Source organism: Pseudoliparis swirei, chromosome 9, assembly GCF_029220125.1.
Source record: "Pseudoliparis swirei isolate HS2019 ecotype Mariana Trench chromosome 9, NWPU_hadal_v1, whole genome shotgun sequence".
NCBI lineage: Eukaryota > Metazoa > Chordata > Actinopteri > Perciformes > Liparidae > Pseudoliparis > Pseudoliparis swirei.
In genome coordinates this window covers 2,720,782-2,745,804 of record NC_079396.1, presented here as the reverse complement: position 1 = coordinate 2,745,804, position 25,023 = coordinate 2,720,782, and the positions used below count along the sequence as shown (strand labels likewise).

Sequence of the window (25,023 nt, the reverse complement as noted above, 5' to 3'; positions counted from 1 at the left end):
ATCTTGAATGCAATAATCTTTACAAAACTAAAGCCTTTTTTTGGGCTTATTCCAGTGTAGGATTTATTATTTTACAATTATTTTTCTACACTTTTTGGAAAATGCGGTTCTTGTATTGTTGGAAATAGCAATGCATTTTGTGGACCACGATCCTACACATTTTAAAAGGGAAGTATTTAAGATCATTTTGGTTTCATTTTTTTATTTTTTATTTTTATGGAATGGTATGTTTTTGTTTTTTCTTTATCAATAAACTCTTTGTACATTTTGTTTGGTTAGATGCTTTGGCTAAATGCAACTGTAGTGAACATTTTCAAATACATTGTTTTTAGAAACAACTATATGTGCATTTATATCAAAACAGGCTATGTTTGATGTGTTTTTACATACTTTTTAAACACAATTAATGCGTTGTAAGTGTCAGGGTTCATACACATGTTGACCAATAGATTCCCAGGACAATTAAACTAAATTTCAGTGTAGATACCTTAAAGGCCCTGAATGAATGAGAGACAATAACTTGATTAAAAGAATAAACATTTATATCAATGTTTATTCCTTTAATCAAACTGTATACATTTCCATAATTTTTCGCAAACTTTTTGGATTTTTTTCAAGGACTTTTCCAGGCCTGGATTTAACCATTTTTAAATGACATGACTTTTCCAGGTTTTCCATGACTTTACGAACCCTGTCGTATACACATTGCATTCTTGAAGGTGGAGCCAAATCCTAATTATGTGACAGACGAGCGCGATATTTCGCATGATTTCAAAAGCCGACGGACTAAATACTGTTAAAATATTTGTATTTATTGTGAAAGAAAATAATAATAATTCCTAGAAGTGTGTTAGTCACACCTGAACTACATATATTATGGGTGTGTCAGATAAAAAAAACAAATGTATGAATCGAGAAAAAAAATCACAGGTCACTTCCGCTACGTCACTAATGACACGTATTCAAAATGGCGGCCGCGGCTATGGTAAGTGGGAAAGCGAACTATTTTTTCTTCAAACTACGCCTCGTTCCTCCTGTCTTATTAAAGGAGCCGAGACGCGACGCCGCTCCCGCGTGAGAGCAGACCTCTTCCCCGGTCGATAAACGCAATTTTAACCTTAACTTTCCGTCCGGAATTCCTTGATTTCGAGGCTGTTTTGGGATGTTGGCAGTGTAGCTAAGTTAGCTCTAACGTTAGCCTAGCTTGACTGTCAATGAGCTGTCGCTAACGAAAAAGAAGGAAAGAAGCGAAACCAAAAAAACAACAACCATTTATTTCATGTGTGGGGTACACTACGACTCTTCTGGCGGAGGAACACCCCCCGCGTGTCGGGTAGTTTGACTGTCATCCGCCGTTACAGGAGGAATCAGCTGGCCGCGAACTTCGGCTCGAGCGTTCGCTGTCAACGCGTCGAGTCTCCGGTAGAGACGGCGAGACCACCGACACCGGGCGAACCGGGACCGTCTGCAGGGTCCGGTCCGTCCCGGGGCCGTCCGTTAACGTAAACGTCGCCTGTGTGTCGCAACACGCGCTCGCTCCCGACACCCGGACGACCAGCCTCGACTCGCACAATCAGGAAGTCTCTTTTTTTAAACGATATTGAACAGTAGAAAATATACTCAACCATTTTATCTTAATGACAACATGATTACATTAAATCCAGATGTCCCCCCCCCCCACACACACACACACCACCGCCTCCTCCATGTCATTAACCCCACGATTAAAACCTACAGGATATTATTAGAATTAATATTGTTTCCCAAGTTTAAGTGTGAGGTACTTTATGTTTGTTTGTTGACTACCTAAACAGCCCTTTAAATAAATAGAAAAGTTGATATTTCTTTTTACATTGCATTTCATGTCATTTAGCAGTTGCTTTTATCCAAAGCGACTTACAATAAGTGCATCAACCTAGAGTACAAACTAAGAACAACAAGAAGACAGAAAGTAACTTTTCCTCAACATAGTCGAACTACAAAAGTACCATAATATGAGCTATTTAAGTGCCACTGAAGTGCTAATCTGTGTTTTAATCCAGATATAGTCGTTTCTTATATGTTTGACACACTGAAAAACAGCCTGGGGTCAAATTGACCCCAAAGAACACCGATGCGTACGAGTTGTGTTCGGGACAGTGAAAACATATCATCGTGTGAATTTTGTGTTTACCCAGTTGTGACCTAATAAATTAGGAAAAGTCATGAAATATGACGCAAACCAAATGATGTTTTTTAGAGACGTTAAACATCGGATGGGGTCAAATAGGAGGGTTAAGCTGATTCTTATCCACAGCGTGGACTCAGCTACAGGGAGCAACTCTGGGTTAAGTCTCTTGCTCAAGGGCACATCGACGAGGGCGGGGATTGAACCGACGACCCCCTGACGGACAGACGGACCCGCGGTCCTCTCCAGACGGGGTTCAGGGACCCTGAGTGGCTCTTCTTGGACGGGCCGACCTGCAGCTTTGCACACCAGGAGAACTGCATTGGTTTCCTCCCCGGTGCGTCTCCAGTCGCACGAGGCGGCGGCCGCGGGTTCGATTCCCTGCCCCTCCACGCCGAGGCCGGTGCCCACGAGAAGTGACTTGACGTCGGCGCATTTTGTTCATGTTCCTGTGGTTTATTTTGTGTCGTGTTGGTGAAATAAGGCGATATCTCCCCTGGGATCAGTCCTCGTGCTCCAGGAGCCACTGACTGTCACACAAAGCTGCCCCTGGGAAACAGTCGTAGCACAGGAGTGTGTGTGTGTGTCGACTCGGTCGCCTCCTCGGTGTGCACAGGCATGTCGGACTGAGGATCCTCGTACGTTTAACAAATCATAAACTAATCGTACGTCCTTCCCTGATTGTTACTTTGCCGGAATTTTGATCTGTTTAGAACGCTGCTGTGACTTGATGTCGTCATTTGATCGGCATCCTTTAGATAAGGTCGCTGTTGTCTATTGACTTAAAGGGATAACCACACACACACACTCTGTCTTTTATCCATCTGGCCAGGCAAAGTGCATCCCAACGTTTAAAATCCTGGAGCGTGCGTCGTCTGACGTGTCGCTGTTGGTTTAGAGGAAAGCAAAGCAAGGCGTTCCTTCTTCCATATGGCTTTGAACCAGAGACCCTGAACAAGAAGCGGCTCCCGAACAAGTTCCAGACGTTAGGGCTCAACAGGACGTTTCCGAATGTCACTTCTACATTTTGTTTGTTTGTCCATTGGCTAAAGTCTCACAGTCTTGTTAGCGGGTTTGAGAGCATCGTGGTGCTAGAGATTTGAGAACGTGAATAGTTTGTGCATGAAGCAAATACAGTGTTTATGTAAGTTACTGTTTGTGAAAGTGTTTGTGTAAATGCAAGTAACGGGAACGCCATAAAGATATAACTGCTCCATGAGTAAAGTTCCATCTGTAAACTAAAGTGTTATCTGACAACAGGAAGTGACCAAGCAGGGGCGGGGGTCACGTTTTTATCTCCATTAATGAGCGTTTAAACCTTGTTTACTTATTAAATCGTTGTATTTGATGACTTATGACTTATTTGATGACTCATGTCTGTAATATGAACACAACTTTCAAATAAACTTTACCTGCAAAGTTGTGGTGGGGGCGGTCCAAGGCCATGGAGCCAGACTCCCTACATGGGCGTGCTTCAAAATCTACGTAGACGTTGGTGGTGATCCCTCTGGACGCACTCAAGCATCTCGTTTCTGACATCGAGGAACCACAACAAGCTGTGGGAGTTGTTTTTTTCCAGCGTTTTTGTGTTGGGAGACATGCCAGATATCCAAATTAACATATAAAAGCACTAAAAAAGTGGAATTTTCATTATATGTCCCCTTTAACAATTTGCCGTGAGCCAAACCGCCGCGGTACAAAAATACAGCCTCTTCCACATGTTTCACTTCCTCGTCTTCATCACTGCAAAACCTCTCTGACGGGCGGCCGGTCGATAGCCTGGATTGTTCTCACACACACACACACACACACACGCGTGTGACGTGGTGTCCGTGTGTGTCTGCAGGAGACGTGGCTGGCCCTGCTGCTGCTGGCCCTGCTGCCCGGGGCCCGGCCCTTCTACGTCCCCGGCGTGGCGCCCCGGGACTTCCACGAGGGCGACGCCGTCGACCTGAAGGTGAGACGGACAGGGGAACGTCTTCCTGAAGCACCATTGGTTCACACCCTGAGGGTCTCACACACACACACACACAGAGGGGCTGGTCCAGAACCAGCAGCCAATCACAAGTCTAGGATCACCACAACTTTAGTTTGGTCGACTTTAGCCTCAACAAAGCAAACGGTCAAACACACGACGTCTCTCTCTCTCCACAGACACTGTCTCTCTCTTTCTCTCTGTCCACTGACACACTCTCTCTATCCACATATACTCTCTCTCTTTATCCACATTCTCTCTCTCTCTCCTACACAGACACACTCTCTCTCTCTCCACAGACACTCTCTCTCTCCACAGACACACTCTCTCTCCACAGACACAATCTCTCTCCACACAGACACACTCTCTCTCCACACAGACACACTCTCTCTCTCCACAGACACACTCTCTCTCTCCACAGACACACTCTCTCTCTCCACAGACACACTCTCTCTCTCTCTCCACAGACACACTCTCTCTCCACAGACACTCTCTCTCTCTCTCCACAGACACTCTCTCTCTCTCTCCACAGACACACTCTCTCTCCACACAGACACACTCTCTCTCTCTCCACAGACACACTCTCTCTCTTTCTCCACAGACACACTCTCTCTCTCTCTCCACAGACACACTCTCTCTCTCCACAGACACTCTCTCTCTCTCCACAGACACTCTCTCTCTCTCCACAGACACACTCTCTCTCTCCACATACACTCTCTCTCTCCACAGACACACTCTCTCTCCACATACACTCTCTCTCTCCACAGACACACTCTCTCTCTCTCCACAGACACACTCTCTCTCTTTCTCCACAGACACACTCTCTCTCTCTCTCCACAGACACACTCTCTCCACAGACACACTCTCTCTCTCTCCACAGACACACTCTCTCTCTCTCCACATACACTCTCTCTCTCCACAGACACACTCTCTCTCTCCACAGACACACTCTCTCTCTCCACAGACACACTCTCTCTCTCTCTCCACAGACACACTCTCTCTCTCCACAGACACACTCTCTCTCTCTCCACATACACTCTCTCTCTCTCCACAGACACACTCTCTCTCTCTCCACATACACTCTCTCTCCACAGACACACTCTCTCTCTCTTTCTCCACAGACACACTCGCTCTCTCTCTCTTCACATACACTCTCTCTCTTTCTCCACAGACACTCTGAGAAAGAGAGCATTTTATTTCTTTTTTTCTTTGCACATAAAAAAACACAATTATGCAATAGATATATGTTCACTAATATATTCACGTATATAAAGAAGCCCGCCCACAATGCGCGGTTGCGCCGGCCGAGCCGCGGTGAGGGTGGTGTTGCGTAACTCCGTATCTCCGTGTGTTCCAGGCAGTGAAGCTGACCAGCTCGCGCACGCAGCTTCCTTACGAGTACTACTCCCTCCCCTTCTGCAAGCCCGACGCCGTCTTCTACAAGGGAGAGAACCTGGGTGAGCGGGCCGGGCGGCGGCGGCGTCCTGCACTCGGCCGTTTTTTTAAATCGCTGACCGTGCGTTTCTTCTTTCACAACGACCACAGGCGAGGTGCTGCGCGGGGACCGCATCGTGAACACGCTCTACAACGTGGAGATGAACAAGGACAGGAAGTGTGAGATGGTGTGCGACAAGAAGAAGCTCAGCGTCAAGGAGAGCAAGCTGGTGGCCGAGCGCGTCCAGGAGGAGTACTACGTCCACCTGTGAGCGTCCGCGACCTGCCCGTTGTTCACCTGTTGACACGAGGAACGCGCGCCACTGGCGAGTCACCATGGGATGTCTTTCCTTAGTGACTCGAGACGCTTAGAAGTCTGATGCTGCGTTCTCACACAAAGGGTCGAGAATATTCACAACGCTTTACTCGCTTGACTAGTTGTGGTTTATTCGTGCCTTAGAGGGGGCGGGGCTTATCTCCGTGGAAACAGTTATCATCTCCTTCATCCAGCATGAAGAACTCACCACTAGTTCTGCTTCATACGTGTTGAGGACGTCCCACAAACGTCTGAAGGTCTCACGCCCTCGTGTTTGGGTTCATAACATTAATATATTATATATATTTATACATGACATCACCCGTAGGCTCACACAGCTCGGTGACTTTCACCTCTCCGTCTGAATGACTCTTCCAGCTCCGTTAGAGAAGCAGCAGTTAGATTCACCAACGGAGGAGCAGCTCAAAGCCGATTGGCTTTCCCAACTCGTCATCGGCGAATTTCTCGCCATAGTTAAAATACTTCAACTTGAGGCAAATTTGACCCGCCAAAAAATTCTCGTGAATTGAACCCGACGCATCTGTACGTTGACTTTTCTTCTGGGTTCTACTCGCGTGAAAAGTTCTCAAAGCTTCTGGTGAGAACGCAGCTCGACGTAATGAGTGAAGCAGTTCCTCTTCTTGTAATGTGTCGCAGGATGTAGTATGTTTCATATGTTGTTGTACTATTTGAAATCCCCCCCCCCTCCCCTGTGCCTACCCAGCATTGCAGACAACCTGCCCGTGGCCACCCGGTTGGAGTTCTACCCCAACAGGGAGGTGGTGGCCGTGGAGGAGGAGCAGAAGAAGGAGGTGTCGAGAGACGTCCAGTTCGAGCACGGCTACCGGCTGGGCTTCGTCGACAGCAACAAGGTAGGCGTGGCAGCGTGACGGCGTGACGGCGTGACGGCGCGCCCACGCGCCCACGCGGCCCGACGCGTCACGCACATCCTGTCGAGGCAACAGGCGTCAAACAAAAGGAGACGCCGTGGTTTACGTCTCTTTTATTTGTCAAGGGGGCTGAAAGAAATCACAAAGCTGACAGGCACACAGCAGTGAGAGGCCCACAGTGCGTATATATATACATATATACACACTGTATATATATATATATATACATATATATATATATATGTTTATATATATACATACACTTACATATATATGTATATAAATACATATATATGTAAGTATATATATATAGGAATGTGTATATTTATGTGTATATATAAATATAAATACATACATACACATATATATATTAGGGCTGTGAAATGAGAAACATTTTAATCAGGTTAATCACAGGTTTCTGTGGATTAATCATGATTAATCATATATTACCGATATTCTCGGTATATTTTTGTGAGAACATAAAGATTTATGACAAAAGACGGATATATACATTTATACACAGGGGTGCACATAACTTGCTCACCAGTGTGCGCGCATCGCGGCCGAGGAGAGTTGTTGACGGGGGGGGGGCGGGGAGCTCTGCGGCGCGCGATACGGAGATCGGAGTCGTGTTAACGCGACATGTAGAGACAGAATGACATGCTGCTGGTTAGAGACGACCAAAAACAGACGTATTTGAAGCTCATTCTGCGCATGCGTTAAATGCGTTTGAAAAAATTAACTAATTAATCCTGTAATTTAATCATAACGCGTTAACGCGTTATTTTTCACAGCACTAATATATATATATGTGTATGTATACATATATATGTATGTGTATATATATGTATATTTAAATACATATATATGTACACATATATATAAATACATATATATAAATATATAAATACATATATATATATACATATATATGTATATATATATTGGCCACGATAATGGTCAATTCTGCCTGTTATGAGTCTGTTTGGAATATATTGAGACTCTTTCTCCGGCATACCCCCCCCCCCTCAGTAATAGAATGATGTCATACGTCTGCCTGTCTGTAGGTGTGCAGCAGGTCCTTGTGTGATTTAACACATGGTGTCATTTCTGAGCTTTATTTGGGACAATCATTTCTTCTATTGTTGTTTTTTACCAAAGCGAACCCCCCCCCCCCCCCACACACACACACACACACATGCTCGTAAACTACTGTGTGTCTTGTGTCTCTTCTCCCCCACAGTTCTACCTGCACAACCACCTGTCCTTCATCCTGTACTTCCACAGAGAGAAGCTGGAGGAAGGGGAGGAGCACAACTACAGGGTGGTGCGCTTCGAGGTCATCCCCCAAAGTGTGAAGCTCGAGGGTGGGTGTCGACGGGCTCTTTTTGAACACTATGTTTCCTTATCAAATCAAAAGCTCCCGGTGCAGTCGAGCAACCCTTCTTCCTTTGTGTTTCAACTCAGATCTGAAGGCGGTGGAGACGGACCGGACGTGCACCTTGCCCGAGGCCAGTGGCTCCGCCCCTCAGGAGATCGACCCCACCAGGGAGAACGAGGTCCTCTTCACCTACTCGATCCACTGGGAGGTCAGTGAACGCAGCACGAGCTCGAACTCGCCACTCAAAGTCAAACATACGCCGCACGGCAACGCGGGGCAGATAAAATAAAATGCAGGTATTCTTTTCTCCCCTCCCCCCCCCTCGCTGTTTGAGTTCCCTAGGGTCAGAGGTTAAACAAAGCTAGGGACATGTCGAGGAAGCTGAGCCGCTTGTCTCCTCTGTGCAGGAGAGCGAGGTGAAGTGGGCGTCTCGGTGGGACACCTACCTGACCATGAGCGACGTCCAGATCCACTGGTTCTCCATCGTCAACTCCGTGGTGGTCGTCTTCTTCCTGTCCGGTACGTCCGAACGCCGTCGGGCCGGACATTTGACCTCAACGTCGGGGTCGGAGGTCAAGTTGGACACGGCCTCTCGGCCTCTCGTTCTGCCTGTGTGCGGCTAGCAGGCTAAAACAGCCGTTCGAGGAGCACCGACAGGCCCCGCCCACTGAAGCCGAACGTCCCGCTCCAAACGGTTCAATACGAACACACATGGTGATGATGTCATCAATCAACTCTTTTATTTCAGACTCGAGGTCCGGATGGTACAAAACATTCAAATAGAATAAAATACGCACAAAATCACAAGTAAAACACATAGAACTACGAATGCTTTATAACGGCTGTACCAACTTTATGTTTGATAAATCCATGATAATTTACTTTTCTGAGAACCTGGCAGATAAATGTGTACATTAGATTTCTAAGTGTTGACCCCACAAGCATTTCACTGACTCCTCCCCCTCTCGGTCTCTCGGCGTCATTATGAACGACTTAAAGTCCCTCGAGGCTGTTTTGTAGTTCTTATCTAGTAGGAGTATATCCTCAGCAGGTGGACGGCAGCACGCGAGGCGTTGACCTTGACCTTCATGTCCGTCCTCTCCGTCCAGGTATTCTGAGTATGATCATCATCCGGACCCTGAGGAAGGACATCGCCAACTACAACCGAGAGGACGACATCGTAAGAGCGCGTCGGGGGTCTCCGGGGACGGAGCGCGTTTCATCGCGTCTCCCGGGGAATGACTCGGCTGCACTCTCTCCCTCCAGGAGGACACCATGGAGGAGTCGGGCTGGAAGAACGTCCACGGCGACGTGTTCCGGCCGCCTCGGTATCCCATGATCCTCAGCTCTCTGCTGGGCTCGGGGATCCAGCTCTTCTGCATGATCCTCATCGTCATATGTGAGTCCGCCGGGTCCCTGGAGGTTTTCACTCGGGTTGGCTCGCAAATTGGGTCGGAAGCAGAGTTCTCGTGGTGCTGGGGCTCTGATCCATGTTGGGGTTCTTCCAAAAACAAATGTGAAGAGCTCAAATATGCAGAAGCAAACTGAACCACGCAGCCGCATGTCAACACGCGGAGGAAAGCCCGTTGATTGAGTTTACAGCCACTCACGATGGAGCATGACCCCGAAATGAGCCGAGCGCAGCCCAGGCGGCTCCGCGTCGGATTGTTTTGAACGCATCGTTCTACTATCCTGAGCAAAGGGCGACACGTTGTGCAGAAACACAGCCCAGTATGTCTGGACATCGCCGCGACTTCCTGTTTCCTGTTTCCGGTGTCGCATCAAATGTCTCTTTAAGGAAAAATACAGCCTAAAAATATCACGATCATATGTCTGTGCCATATCACTCATCCCTATGAAGTCTAACGTGTGTGTGTGTGTGTGTGTGTGTGTGTGTGTGTGTGTGTGTGTGTGTGTGTGTGTGTGTGTGTGTGTGTGTGTGTGTGTGTGTGTGTGTGTGTGTGTGTGTGTGTGTGTGTGTGTGTGTGTGTGTGGTAGTCGTAGCCATGTTGGGCATGCTGTCTCCCTCCAGTCGAGGAGCCCTGATGACCACCGCTTGCTTTCTCTTCATGTTCATGGGGTAAGAGACTCATTCACTCGTTCATCTCTCAGGAAGTCTCCTCCAGACTCTTCGGCCCGTCTGAGTTCCTCTGGTCGTTTTTCTCCTGCAGCGTATTCGGCGGCTACTTCGCCGGCCGACTGTACCGAACACTGAAGGGCCATCGGTGGAGGAAAGGAGCGTTCTGCGTGAGTCAGACGTCGCTTAGTCCTCGTCCTGCAGATCAGAGAGGCTGACGCTGTCTTCTTGTTCTTCACCTTCTTCTTCTCCTCCTCCTCCTCCTCCTCCCTGTAGACGGCCACGTTGTATCCCGCCGTGGTGTTTGGAATCTGCTTCATCCTCAACTGCTTCATCTGGGGAGAACACTCGTCTGGGGCGGTGAGTTCAAGTGCAGTCGTTCCGTGGACACTCGTCTCAACGTGAAGTGACACTTTACATTCCCGTGTCCCCCCCCCCCCCCCCAGGTGCCCTTCACCACGATGCTGGCCCTGCTGTGCATGTGGTTCGGTATCTCCATGCCGCTGGTCTACCTGGGATACTACTTCGGCTTCCGCAAGCAGCCGTACGACAACCCGGTGCGCACCAACCAGATCCCCCGGCAGGTCCCGGAGCAGCGCTGGTACATGAACAAGTTTGTAGGGTGAGCGCCAAGACGTCCAACATGCAACCATCCAACATACAACATGCAACCATCCAACATGCAACATACGACATACAACATACGACATGCAACATACAATGTCCAACATACAACATGCAACATACAACCATGCAACATACGACATGCAACATACAACGTCCAACATGCAACATACAACCATCCAACATGCAACCATGCAACATACGACATGCAACATACAATGTCCAACATACAACATACAAACATGCAACATACAACCATCCAACATACGACATGCAACATACAATGTCCAACATGCAACCATCCAACATCCAACATGCAACATCCAACATACGACCATCCAACATACAACCATACAACATACAACCATCCAACATGCAACATACAACCATCCAACATACAACATACAACCATCCAACATGCAACATACAACCATCCAACATACAACCATCCAACATGCAACCATCCAACATGCAACATCCAACATACAACCATCCAACATGCAACATCCAACATGCAACAAACAACATACAACCATCCAACATGCAACCATCCAACATGCAACATCCAACATACAACCATCCAACATGCAACATGCAACATCCAACATGCAACCATCCAACATGCAACATACAACATCCAACATGCAACATCCAACATACAGCCATCCAACATGCAACATACAACCATCCAACATACGACATGCAACATACAACCATCCAACATACAAACTTACATACAACATCCAACCATCCAACATGCAACATACAACCAAATATACAACCATCCAACAATCTAAACATCCAACATCCGACCGTCCAGCGGTCCACTTCCTGTCGGCTGCTCTTCGTGTGTTCGAGCGTCTCTGATGAATCGCCACGTTTCCTTTTCCTCCCACTAGAATCCTGATGGCTGGGATTCTGCCCTTCGGCGCCATGTTCATCGAGCTCTTCTTCATCTTCAGCGTGAGTGCTGCCGCTCTAACTGTGCTGCGATGAGTTCAAAGACCCATCGGTAAAGTCGGTAAACCATCAAAGAGTCTATTATCTATGTATGTTGCTTTGACAACAACTGGATTTATTCTAGTTTCTCATTATTTGACCAGCTTACATGTGAACGCACCATTACAATGTATTTATTTTCACTAAGCAGAGCCTGAACGCATCGTCATGTAACTGAAACGACATTATCAGAGATCAGAGGCGAGGAAATCATAAACTATGTCCGGATCGCATATTTTAATAAATATTTGAGTATATGGATCATCTTATTACCTTCGCATTGAAAATGCGGAAGGTTATGTTTTGATCGCCGTGTATTTATTTATTTATTTGTATGCGTGTTACTCGCATAACTCAAAAAGTATTAAACCGAATCGCATGAAATTTGGTGGGATGATTGGTTATTATCCGGGGACCATTTCATTAGATTTTGGGATCGATCGGGTCAAAGGTCAAGGTCATGAAAAGGTCAAAATCTTCTTTTTACCATAGCACGGTCAATTGTTATCCAATTGGCATGCAACTAATGCCAACATGTTCATAATGCAATGCCCAATCTTGTGATGTGTGAAGGTATGCGCTCTACTGAGTGCCCGTTCTAGTTTTACACTGTCATGGTTAACGTGTGTGTGTGTGTGTGTCGCCACCTACAGGCCATCTGGGAGAACCAGTTCTATTACCTCTTTGGCTTCCTGTTCCTCGTCTTCATCATCTTGGTGGTGTCCTGCTCTCAGATCAGCATCGTCATGGTTTATTTCCAGCTGTGTGCCGAGGTGAGCTCACGACTCTACGAGAGGAAGGGGTCGTCTCCTCCGTGGTGGACGTCTCTTCCAGAGACAGGAAGTTGGAACCCGGTGGAACCGACGTTCCTCTTGTGTGTTCTCCGTCAGGACTACCGGTGGTGGTGGAGAACCTTCCTGGTGTCGGGCGGCTCGGCGTTCTACGTCCTCATCTACGCCGTCTTCTACTTCATCAACAAGGTAAAGAGACGGAGAGACGCCGCCTCCCATGATGTCATCGGGTCAGAGACTCAGCTGTGTGTGTTGAGTTTGAGAGATGATGATGATGGTGATGGTGACGATGATGATGATGGTGACGATGATGAAGCATGTCTTTGCATTAAAATGCCATTTAGTCGAATTGTGTACTCGCTTCTTCTTCTTCTTCTAGCTTCTAATTCTTTTTCTAGCTTCTTCTTCGAGCTTCTTCTAATTCTTTTTCTAGCTTCTTCTTCGAGCTTCTTCTTCTAGCTTCTAATTCTTCTTCTTCTTCTAGCTTCTAGCTTCTTCTTGTAATTAATTTTTTAACCATTCTTTCTCAGACCCCTCCAGTCCAACCCGTTCATGTCCCATGAGCCGCCCTGTAACTCTCCTCCTCTCCTCCGCAGCTGGACATCGTGGAGTTCATCCCCTCCCTGCTGTACTTCGGCTACACCGCCCTGATGGTGCTGTCCTTCTGGCTGCTGACGGGCACCATCGGCTTCTACGCCGCCTACATGTTCATCCGGAAAATCTACGCCGCAGTCAAGATCGACTGAGTCTGCTGCTGCGGCGCTCTTCTTCTTCTTCTTTTTTTTTGATGGTCACATTCTGTTTTTGTTTTTTTATGTATATATTTTTTTATTCTTCGTGTCCAACAAGCACTGACTTGCGTGTGTCGAGGGAATGTGATGGGGGAGAGGGGGGGGGGGGCTTTTTAAAAATGGTGCAACAGCCCCGCCCACTGGTCTCTTGGAGAGGAACAGTATGGTGGAGGCGGAGCTAAGCCAGCTGGCTCTGTCCCTCCCTCTCTTCTACCCCTCCTCCCCCCCCCCCCTCCATCCAGGACAGAGACTCTGAGGGAGTGTTCTTCATATTTCCCGCAGCGGGCCAAAGCTTCGCCACACGGTGGTTTCTGCACATTTGGTTTTTTTTGTCTTTTAATTTTTTTTTATTCTAACTTATCTGTCAATCATCTTCTCACAAAGAGACTTCATTGTCTTTTCCATTGTCTCTGTTTTGGTTCAGTGTCGGAGACCTTGGAGATCGGGTGGGGGGGTCTAACTGTGGTTATGGTTTTGACTTTTTGTTGTGGTTGAACTCGTATGGATGGGAATTATGCCGGGAATGTTCTGCATTGTAACACGGGAACGGTTAAATTAAATGTTCTGTTAGTTTTACTCTGGTTTCCATGTCGTGTGTCGAGCACGCCGACCACAATAATCCTCCAGATAATCCCAAAACACAACGGCTCCAAACATCGGTCCGTTTGCTCTCGAGCGCCGCCAACCGGTGGGCGGAGCCACTGGGACGACCAGCCGGAGTAACTTTTTGTTATCGTTTGTTGTGTTTTTCTCAAAATCCACAACCCCGAATATTGTTTACAGCTTTTCCATCATTAATGAGTTTATTAATCGGCGTCGCCGTGGCGATGCTGCTGGCTGAGCGTCCGGGACCGTCTCCGTGGAGACGTGACGCCTCGTATCTTCACGTTTAATAAGAGACGTTTGTGGCGGTGGCCGATGATTCTCACGGCGCTTTGGGGGGTTGCAGAACATTGACATATAATCCAGTTCTGTTTATAATGTGTTCTCGGATTACAGCTCACGGTTAAATTTGTTTAATGACATTTTTTGGGGTTGATAAAATATTAATGAGTCAGCTAAAGAAAACCTTTAACATTTAGAGCATCGGTTTAAGCTAAGGGCTTCCTGTAGACCACCACTAATATTTTAACGTAGCTAAATTACACAATAAATATACATATATATATAAATAACATTGTTTAATAATCATGACATTAAAGGAACAGTTTGACATTCTAGGAAATACTCGAGCGATCCTCACTGTCATCGTCCGGTGAGCGGCTTGTTGCGCGTCGCCCCCTAGTGGCTGTCGCGGTTATGACGCGCATATGAGGCAGCGGGCGGCTCCAACGAGCAGGAGGCGACACGGTGGTCACGTCGCTCCGTCACGTTCTGATTCCATCCTTCCAAAGCATGAGCTCTTAAAAAAGAACCAAATCGTTTTGTGAGTCGTTCGTTTTGTAACTAGTTCGGTTCCCAACGTGTTTTTATACCGGCGACCTCGCGTGTCGCCACGAGGGAAGATCGGCGCCGCTGTCGTTTACGACGAGCAGCCGAGCTTCGTCGCCGCGTGGGATCCGCCGCTCGCCGTTTTGATGCTAAGCTACGCTAACCGGCTGCTGGGGGGTCGCTTCATGTTCGCCATCGCACTCGGAGAACGGGAATGAGCGCGTTATGCCAAAGTATTCCTTTTTTAAAAGTCAACATAGGCCGGTGAACGCGATCCCAACCCGACTGTAAAGACATCTGGACCGGCGGAGTCCTGGTCCAGAACCTGGTCCTGGTCCTGGACTGCAGTACGGTCAACGGTGGATCTGAGTCCCAAAGAGAATATTTTAAAGACGAACTCCCAACAAGCCGAGATGAAACGTATTCCATCGAATACGGAAGGACCTTCTCGGCTCTACGGTTAAATCTTCATCGCGATCTTCGTGGCTAAAGGATCGACTCCCGAGGCGAACGCCATCGAGCCGACGCGACGCCGAGCCGCGGCGGCGTATTGTCCATTCCACTTTTAATTTATTTCCACTCCCGCCAGACACTCGGCGGCAAAGAGTTGCCGAGCCCCGCCTCCGGCTGTTGGACGAGCACGGGATTCATTTTCTTCTTCGTTTTTTTTTAGACAGACTTTTTTTTAAAGCCCCGGGTCATGCGTGTGCGTGTGTATGTTCAAGAGGTTTTACAATGTAAATAATAAAAAAGAGGAGACGGCTTTGTATCTGTTGCGTTTTGGCTGTTTTTTGTGGCGCTCTGTAACGATCCCGTCGGTTTAGCCAAAAGCATGACGCCCGTGATGACCGAGAGGAACGGGTCCCGTTACCTTCTCTTTGTTTCTTTTACAGAATGTCCAATTACAACAATGTACAATGACACAACAATAAAGTGAATATGACACATCAGCTTCCACTGTGTTGACCAGATAGCTTAAAAAAAGAAGACGCTTCAGATTTACGTGCGAATATCTGCCGTTAGCTACCAACGGTAGCGCTGTTCGAAGAGGAGTTAGCTCCCGCCTAATAGCCAGATCGCTTTAAAAAATAAAAAAGACAATTCTGATTCAAAGCAAACCTGAGCGTTACTCGTGCAGAGTTGCGAATATTTGTCGTTAGCTACCTACCAATGGTAGCGCTGGTCGAAGAGGATTTAGCTCCCGCCTAATAGCCAGATGGCTTAAAAAAAAGATAATTCAGATTTACTTGCAAATATTTGCCGTTAGCTACCAACGGTAGCGCTGGTCGTAGAGGAGTTAGCTCCCGCCTAATAGCCAGATAGCTTAAAAAAAAGATAATTCAGATTTACTCGTGAAACCGGGACAACGTGGTACCGTTGGATTGGCGCCGCCGTGGTAAAGATGGCCTCCGAGTGAGCGTGGGGGGGGCAGCCGGTCGCACCAGATGCCCCCAAATCCCACTCACTGTCGCTTTAAATGCGATGTCTTGTGTGTGTGTGTGTGTGTAGTCTGTGTTGTGGCGTCTCGGTGCACCACTTATTTAATTTAGGCTTTTTACGAGCTCTCCAGGTTCCTCCTCAGAAGGTTCTACAAAACCAAAAGAGTTTCTATTCTTGAGTTATGACACTGTTGGCTTCCTGTGTGTGTGTGTGTGTGTGTGTGTGTGTGTGTGTGTGTGTGTGTGTGTGTGTGTGTGTGTGTGTGTGTGTGTGTGTGTGTGTGTGTGTGTGTGTGTGTGTGTGTGTGTGTGTGTGTGTGTGTCGGCTCAGTAGCTGTAAGTATAGGTTAGCTCCTTAGTCCTATAATCATGGTCGTATTGACGCCGCGCGGCGCAGGCTAACCGCTGCCGGTCTCCGTGACGTGGTCCAGACCCTGGTCCACGACGAGGACGAGACCCACACGGCACCGCTAGGCGGCTAGTCCCGCGAGATTCTGGGATGCCGTGTAAATCTTTTTATTTTAATCATATAGCGATTTACTTTAAACGGTTGAGCTTTGTACGTTTTCTTTATTTCACTTCAAATATGTGAATCGTAGATATTTGGTAATAATTCACCCTTTATGTGTAGCTGGTCTAGTGGTGCTAACCAGGCCCAACTGGTCTAGTGGTGCTAACCAGGCCCAACTGGTCTAGTGGTGCTAACCAGGCCCAACTGGTCTAGTGGTGCTAACCAGGCCCAGCTGGTCTAGTGGTGCTAACCAGGCCCAACTGGTCTAGTGGTGCTAACCAGGCCCAACTGGTCTAGTGGTGCTAACCAGGCCCAACTGGTCTAGTGGTGCTAACCAGGCCCAACTGGTCTAGTGGTGCTAACCAGGCCCAACTGGTCTAGTGGTGCTAACCAGGCCCAACTGGTCTAGTGGTGCTAACCAGGCCCAACTGGTCTAGTGGTGCTAACCAGGACCAACTGGTCTAGTGGTGCTAACCAGGCCCAACTGGTCTAGTGGTGCTAACCAGGCCCAGCTGGTCTAGTGGTGCTAACCAGGCCCAACTGGTCTAGTGGTGCTAACCAGGCCCAGCTGGTCTAGTGGTGCTAACCAGGCCCAACTGGTCTAGTGGTGCTAACCAGGCCCAGCTGGTCTAGTGGTGCTAACCAGGCCCAACTGGTCTAGTGGTGCTAACCAGGACCAGCTGGTCTAGTGGTGCTAACCAGGCCCAACAGGTCTAGTGGTGCTAACCAGGACCAGCTGGTCTAGTGGTGCTAACCAGGACCAGCTGGTCTAGTGGTGCTAACCAGGCCCAGCTGGTCTAGTGGTGCTAACCAGGCCCAACTGGTCTAGTGGTGCTAACCAGGCCCAACTGGTCTAGTGGTGCTAACCAGGACCAGCTGGTCTAGTGGTGCTAACCAGGCCCAACTGGTCTAGTGGTGCTAACCAGGCCCAGCTGGTCTAGTGGTGCTAACCAGGACCAGCTGGTCTAGTGGTGCTAACCAGGCCCAACTGGTCTAGTGGTGCTAACCAGGCCCAACTGGTCTAGTGGTGCTAACCAGGCCCAGCTGGTCTAGTGGTGCTAACCAGGCCCAACTGGTCTAGTGGTGCTAACCAGGCCCAGCTGGTCTAGTGGTGCTAACCAGGCCCAACTGGTCTAGTGGTGCTAACCAGGCCCAGCTGGTCTAGTGGTGCTAACCAGGCCCAACTGGTCTAGTGGTGCTAACCAGGCCCAGCTGGTCTAGTGGTGCTAACCAGGCCCAACAGGTCTAGTGGTGCTAACCAGGACCAGCTGGTCTAGTGGTGCTAACCAGGACCAGCTGGTCTAGTGGTGCTAACCAGGACCAGCTGGTCTAGTGGTGCTAACCAGGCCCAACTGGTCTAGTGGTGCTAACCAGGCCCAGCTGGTCTAGTGGTGCTAACCAGGCCCAGCTGGTCTAGTGGTGCTAACCAGGCCCAGCTGGTCTAGTGGTGCTAACCAGGCCCAACTGGTCTAGTGGTGCTAACCAGGCCCAGCTGGTCTAGTGGTGCTAACCAGGCCCAACAGGTCTAGTGGTGCTAACCAGGCCCAACTGGTCTAGTAGTGCAAACCAGGCCCAGCTGGTCTAGTGGTGCAAACCAGGCCCAACTGGTCTAGTGGTGCTAACCAGGCCCAACTGGTCTAGTGGTGCTAACCAGGCCCAACAGGTCTAGTGGTGCTAACCAGGCCCAACTGGTCTAGTGGTGTTAACCAGGCCCAACTGGTCTAGTGGTGCTAACCAGGCCCAACTGGTCTAGTGGTGCTAACCAGGCCCAACTGGTCTAGTGGTGCTAACCAGGCCCAACTGGTCTAGTGGTGTTAACCAGGCCCAACTGGTCTAGTGGTGCTAACCAGGCCCAACTGGTCTAGTGGTGCTAACCAGGCCCAGCTGGTCTAGTGGTGCTAACCAGGACCAGCTGGTCTAGTGGTGCTAACCAGGCCCAACTGGTCTAGTGGTGTTAACCAGGCCCAACTGGTCTAGTGGTGCTAACCAGGCCCAACTGGTCTAGTGGTGCTAACCAGGCCCAACTGGTCTAGTGGTGTTAACCAGGCCCAACTGGTCTAGTGGTGCTAACCAGGCCCAGCTGGTCTAGTGGTGCTAACCAGGCCCAACAGGTCTAGTGGTGCTAACCAGGCCCAACTGGTCTAGTAGTGCAAACCAGGCCCAGCTGGTCTAGTGGTGCAAACCAGGCCCAACTGGTCTAGTGGTGCTAACCAGGCCCAACTGGTCTAGTGGTGCTAACCAGGCCCAACTGGTCTAGTGGTGCTAACCAGGCCCAACAGGTCTAGTGGTGCTAACCAGGCCCAACTGGTCTAGTGGTGTTAACCAGGCCCAACTGGTCTAGTGGTGCTAACCAGGCCCAACTGGTCTAGTGGTGCTAACCAGGCCCAACTGGTCTAGTGGTGCTAACCAGGCCCAACTGGTCTAGTGGTGCTAACCAGGCCCAACTGGTCTAGTGGTGTTAACCAGGCCCAACTGGTCTAGTGGTGCTAACCAGGCCCAACTGGTCTAGTGGTGCTAACCAGGCCCAGCTGGTCTAGTGGTGCTAACCAGGACCAGCTGGTCTAGTGGTGCTAACCAGGCCCAACTGGTCTAGTGGTGTTAACCAGGCCCAACTGGTCTAGTGGTGCTAACCAGGCCCAACTGGTCTAGTGGTGCTAACCAGGCCCAGCTGGTCTAGTGGTGCTAACCAGGCCCAACTGGTCTAGTGGTGCTAACCAGGCCCAGCTGGTCTAGTGGTGCTAACCAGGCCCAACTGGTCTAGTGGTGCTAACCAGGACCTGCTGGTCTCATGTTGCTTTTTATGTTCCGTTACCCGTGGAAATGGAAAGCTAGCTAAACTAGCCGAGCGCTAAATGATTAAAACGTTTACACTTGTTTACAGTTTTAAAACCCAAGATGGCGGAGAAGCCCTTCAAAGTAAAAGAGGAGAACACAAAGAGCAACTGGAGCCGCTGGTTTGTCTCTTTAATCATTTCAACAGAACACGAGGCGACCCGGAGACGCCGTCCTGGGAGTCCATCGCCGAGTTGTCTCCGCGTCTTTGGATCAAATATACAAATCTGTCGCTTCTACATCAGCAACGGATTTCATGAGATATGGAACCAAAAAGAAAGACTCCTCCTCCTCCTCTTCTTCCTTCTTCCTCCCGATCACATCGTTCATATGATTCTCCCTGTAGTTGATAAACTCCATGCTATATAAAATAGTGTACGTGAATGCAAAATGTTTTTATTTTTTCGTTCACCTTTTCCTCGTTTTTTTTTTCCTTCAACGCGACAACAAAACGCCCACGTCGCTACACAAGATACACGAAGAGGTTGGAATGCAAGACTTACATTGAGCTAGAAATATATAAAACTACGTGTGGGCGTGGCCTGCAGCAGGCCGCACCCAGTGTCTGTACTAAAAGCAACAACAACAAAAAGAAAGAAAGAAAAGAGGAAAAAGAGAGCATTGTTATTAAAATCTAAAATCAGTTAAACTGATGAACAAATCCCTTAAAATGTTTCGTGTTCTGCACCTCGGAGTTAGGAGGAGACGTAAGTGCATCCCGCAGGTCGAGGTACTGGAGGGAACAGAAGAGCGTCACGCCAAAGGTCAGGTCAGAGGTCGGGCCGTCGAGGAAGTCAAAATTATGACGGCAAATAAAAATGTTCAAAGTCAGAATTCTGTCATAGTGAAGTCAGAATTTAAAATCAAATTTGTATTCACCGACTCACGAGAACATTTTTGTATTAATCGACGCTGTAGTTAAGAAGTAGAAGTCGACTTTCTACTTATTTGATCTAAATATAAAAACATTTGAAGGCTACAATTTGATTTCGGCAGATGTCAGATTTACGAGTGATTCAGTGATGCAGGAACAGGAGAGCATCCCGCCAGAGGCCTGAGGTCAGAGGTCGGGCCGTCGAGGAAGTCAAAATTATGACGGCAAATAAAAATGTTTAAAGTCAAAAATATGTCATAGCAAAGTCAGAATTTAAAATCAAATTTTGATTCACGAGTCACGTGATCATGTTTGTATTTACTACCACGCTGTAGTCGTAGAAGTAGAAGTCGACTTTTTCTCCTTATTAAATCTAAAAATGTAATTTTTTTGAAGGCTACATTTCAATTTCGGCACGTCAGATTTACGAGTGATTCATAATTAGACTTTTTTTGAATTTCAAATTTTTTTTTTTATGGTGCTTTTAGACAAAAAGGATCGTTTCCAAGCGCCGTTTAAAGAAATCAACGTCACCGTTTTACGGGTTCTAATAAGCAAATCATTTGAAGTCATGAAGTCATTTTGATCTAGTAACTCATCATTTTAACTTTAAGTCAAACATTAATGTAGTATCGTAAAGCGTGTCGTCCTCAGGGCTGTAAGCTGTAAGTGCTTTAAGTTTTGGGGCCACCCTGACTTCATTCTTTATTCTTTTATGTTCCGTCGGTCTACAGACGGCACGCAGACGGCTCTGCGGCTTCGAAGCTGGACTCGAGTCCCAGACCTCCGAATGACCGCGGCGGCGATGTTGTTGTTGTTGTTGTTCTCTTTAAGCGCTCGGCTGTAGATTACATTTGATTAGATAGATTCATGAGAGCGAGAGAGAAAGAGAGAGATGGTTACCCCAAAACAAAACAAAAGAAAGGGTTCAAAAGGAGGCGGGGCTTCTGTTTCGAAGGATATTAGTGAAGTCTATCAAAAATACTGTTATTCTTTTGGAGAAGAGAAATACACAAAAGGTTGATAAAGTCTACACATCAAATCAATGGCACATACAAATACAGGATCAATACACAATTTTAAAATGAACATATAAGCTGACATTTTAAAAGAAAAAGAAAAAATACTCGCCTATACCTCTATACTACTTTTTTTTTTAAAGGTTGAAAGTGCTAGAATTCAGATTAGCTCACAGAAACCCAGGGAGGACAAATACATGACAAAAGCTTCTTTATTTAAATGCTCAATTTGATTGCTACAAATGTGGCTAAAGCCAACAGGGTTTTTCTTAAAAAACATTTTCTATTCTTATTTTTTATGTTCATAAAGAACAAATTAGAATTATTTTTTATTATTATTTAATATATCATATATATATATATATATATTTAATACTTAGATATATTAAATATAAATATATATTTATATATAGATATATTAAATATAAATATATATATATATTATAGAGATTATTATATATATTTAAATTTAATATATATATATATAATATATAGGTATATTAAATATAAATATATTATATATTTAATATATATATATACACATATACATTTATATATATATATATACATATATACATACTACATTCTCAGAAAGGTGCCGACAACTAATTTGTTTAGGATCAATAAAAGACTAAAGTAATTTAATAAGAGATTAATAAAATACGTTTCAAATTAGTTCAGAACTTGGATTAAAAAATCTAGGATTTTAGCGGTGGAGTTGTGATCTAACAGTCAGACTGTGGGGCCATTGGGGGCCACAAGGGGCCATCGGGGGCCGTCTTGGGGGGTCCCGGAGCATTTTGTAACAAGCAATTGTGCAAAAAATGTAGTTTCTTCTCCCCAGGTTTTGGTAAGAAAAAAACAAAATAAAAACAAAAAATGAGGTGATGTGTTGTTGTTTTTTTTCGAGGTCCTGTTTTATACAAACAGAAAATAATATATCATATGAGACGACAAACAAAACAAATATATGACTGAGCGATACCTCCGAGGCGTAGCGGTCAGCCGCGTGTCCATCTCCCCGTGTCTCGGAGTTCAGTGACTGCGTTCTCCCGGGTACCGCCATGTTTTTCAGACCCTTTTACCTTTGACTCTACAAAGCAGCTGAGGGAGAGGAGGAGGAAGAGGAGGGGATGGGGCGATGAACACTTTGTCGGTTGGGTTTCGTGCATGTTTTCAGCTTCATCTTGCAAGAAAATATAAAAAATAACTTGATCGAAAGGTTCTAGTGGTCTACAGTTGACGTCCGTCAGCAACCGTAGCTAAAAGCAGCAACATGTTTTAGAGATATGTTTTGTTTTTATGTGCTCCGTTTCTTCTTCTTCGTTTTTCACTCGACATTTAAAATGGTGACCGTGGGGCTTGTGAGGAGCTGAGGGGGGGGGGGGGGGGGTTCAAGGCGCTTCTTCAACGGCCTCGAGTGCACGGGAATTCGCTGATAGACCGGGTACCTATCAGGGACACAATCTTAGCCAGAGAGTACCCGTTAGCCGGAGAGTACCTGTTAGCCGGAGAGCGCCCGTTAGCCAGAGAGTACCCGTTAGCCGGAGAGCGTTCGTCTCCCTTTTGACGCTTCGGTTCACTTTAGGCTTGCAGGTTTTCTAAGAGGCTGGTGGTGAATCGGTTCGATCGGATCCGACATCGCGCTGCTCTCCCATCGTAGAACAGGGGTCACGTAACCCACCGTAGCGCTAATCCACGTTAGCATCCCAACAAATCGTATCCAATTCAAATCCTAATTGATTATTAAGGCGCTAACGGCCTTCTAGAGACACTTCCGGTCCGCGGTTCTGATTCTACTCAAGCACATGATGAAGGTAAAGACCGGAGAGGACAGAAAGGAGCTCGAGGGGGAAAAAGCTAATACTTCATCCGTTTGTTTGATTAAAAAAAAAATGCAAGCTACACACAAATGTAAACCTGCCAGACATCAAAAAACATCATCACTTAAGTTTTAATACGTCTACCTAAAAATACACCTTACTGAGAGATAAAAAGCAATAATAATATTCATTTTTGAGATATTTTTCGTACACTGCAATAACATTCTTGAACACATTGTTTACTCATCGGTCACTGAAATTTTTTTTTTTTTTTTTGCCATTCACATATGTCAGGGTTCATCATTAGCATGATGCATCTCTTATTTAAAGACTGCCTAAAGATGTTTGTTCCAAAATATATATATTTATATATATATATATATTTATATATATTTATTGTATATATAGATAAATATATATTTATATATACAAAATATATATATAGACATATTTATATATATATTCAATATATATTTATATATATACAATATATATATATAGAAATATATATATTGTATATATATAGAAATATAAATATATATTTTTGCGTATATATTCAATATATATATATTTATATATACACAAAATATATTTATATTTTTATATATTTATATACATATATATATGTTAGATATGTTGGGTAGCCAAGTAACAACTGCAATTATCATGATATAATTGTCGATGGAACTTTAAAAGGTAACTAACTGTTAGAGGGCGGACAGGTGAAGGAAGTAGAGTGTTGGGGGGGGGGTCTCTGAGTAAGGAGACAAAAGGTTTCCCGAGGAGAATTCTAAAGGTCAAGTGCCTTCTGCTAAAAAAAAATATTATAATAATACAAAAATAAAAAGTGCTTCTCTTTCAGGAGAGTTAGAACACAAACAGAAGAAAAGCCAGCCTGGTATTCCATCATTTCAACCATCTCACACACTTTCACCTTTCTTTTTCCTTTTTCCTGAACACCGGGGTGGCCAGGAGTCCGTTCGTCCTCTGAGTGGGCGTCGTTCTATCCGACCTGGCTCTAGGAGCAACCACAGTTCAACGACACATGACGGGTCACGCTCTCACCTCCGCACTCTGAGGGCACTTTGTTAGACGTGTTCACCAGAGGCAGAGCGGCTCGAGTCTGGTCCTCAAGAGGAATATCATCAAGAGCTACGCTGACTCAATGTCTACATCGCTGTCCTCATCAGGTTATTAGAGGGGGGGGGGGGGTATTAGAGTGGGGTTATTAGACTGGGGTTATTAGATTGGGGTGGGGGTATTAGAGTGGGGTTATTAGAGTAGGGTGGGGGTATTAGAGTGGTGTGGGGTTATTAGAGTGGGGTGGGGCTATTAGAGTGGGGTAGGGGTATTATAGTGGGGTGGGGGTATTAGAGTGGGGTGGGGGTATTAGAGTGGGGTAGGGGTATTAGAGTGGGGTAGGGGTATCAGAGTGGGGTGGGGGTATTAGAGTGGGGTGGGGGTATTAGAGTGGGGTAGGGGTATTAGAGTGGGGTGGGGGTATTAGAGGGGTCGGGTATTAGAGTGGGGTAGGGGTATTAGAGTGGGGTGGGGGTATTAGAGTGGGGTAGGGGTATTATAGTGGGGTGGGGGTATTAGAGTGGGGTAGGGTTATTAGAGTGGGGTGGGGGTATTAGAGTGGGGTAGGG

General features: G+C 46.6%; 1 protein-coding gene across 1 annotated transcript; it reads left to right on the top strand.

The window, feature by feature from the left end:
* Positions 1 to 964: 964 nt before the first annotated feature.
* tm9sf4 (transmembrane 9 superfamily protein member 4) lies at positions 965 to 13,894 on the top strand. Its single transcript, XM_056422695.1, has 18 exons — positions 965 to 985; positions 4,014 to 4,124; positions 5,500 to 5,599; positions 5,688 to 5,844; positions 6,617 to 6,764; positions 8,026 to 8,149; positions 8,250 to 8,371; positions 8,571 to 8,682; positions 9,273 to 9,343; positions 9,430 to 9,562; positions 10,162 to 10,243; positions 10,335 to 10,410; positions 10,517 to 10,600; positions 10,687 to 10,862; positions 11,764 to 11,827; positions 12,517 to 12,636; positions 12,754 to 12,843; positions 13,251 to 13,894. The coding sequence occupies exons 1-18, from the start codon at positions 968 to 970 to the stop codon at positions 13,398 to 13,400; spliced, it is 1,938 nt and encodes a 645-aa protein (XP_056278670.1). The 5' UTR covers positions 965 to 967; the 3' UTR covers positions 13,401 to 13,894.
* The last annotated feature ends 11,129 nt before the right edge of the window (positions 13,895 to 25,023 follow it).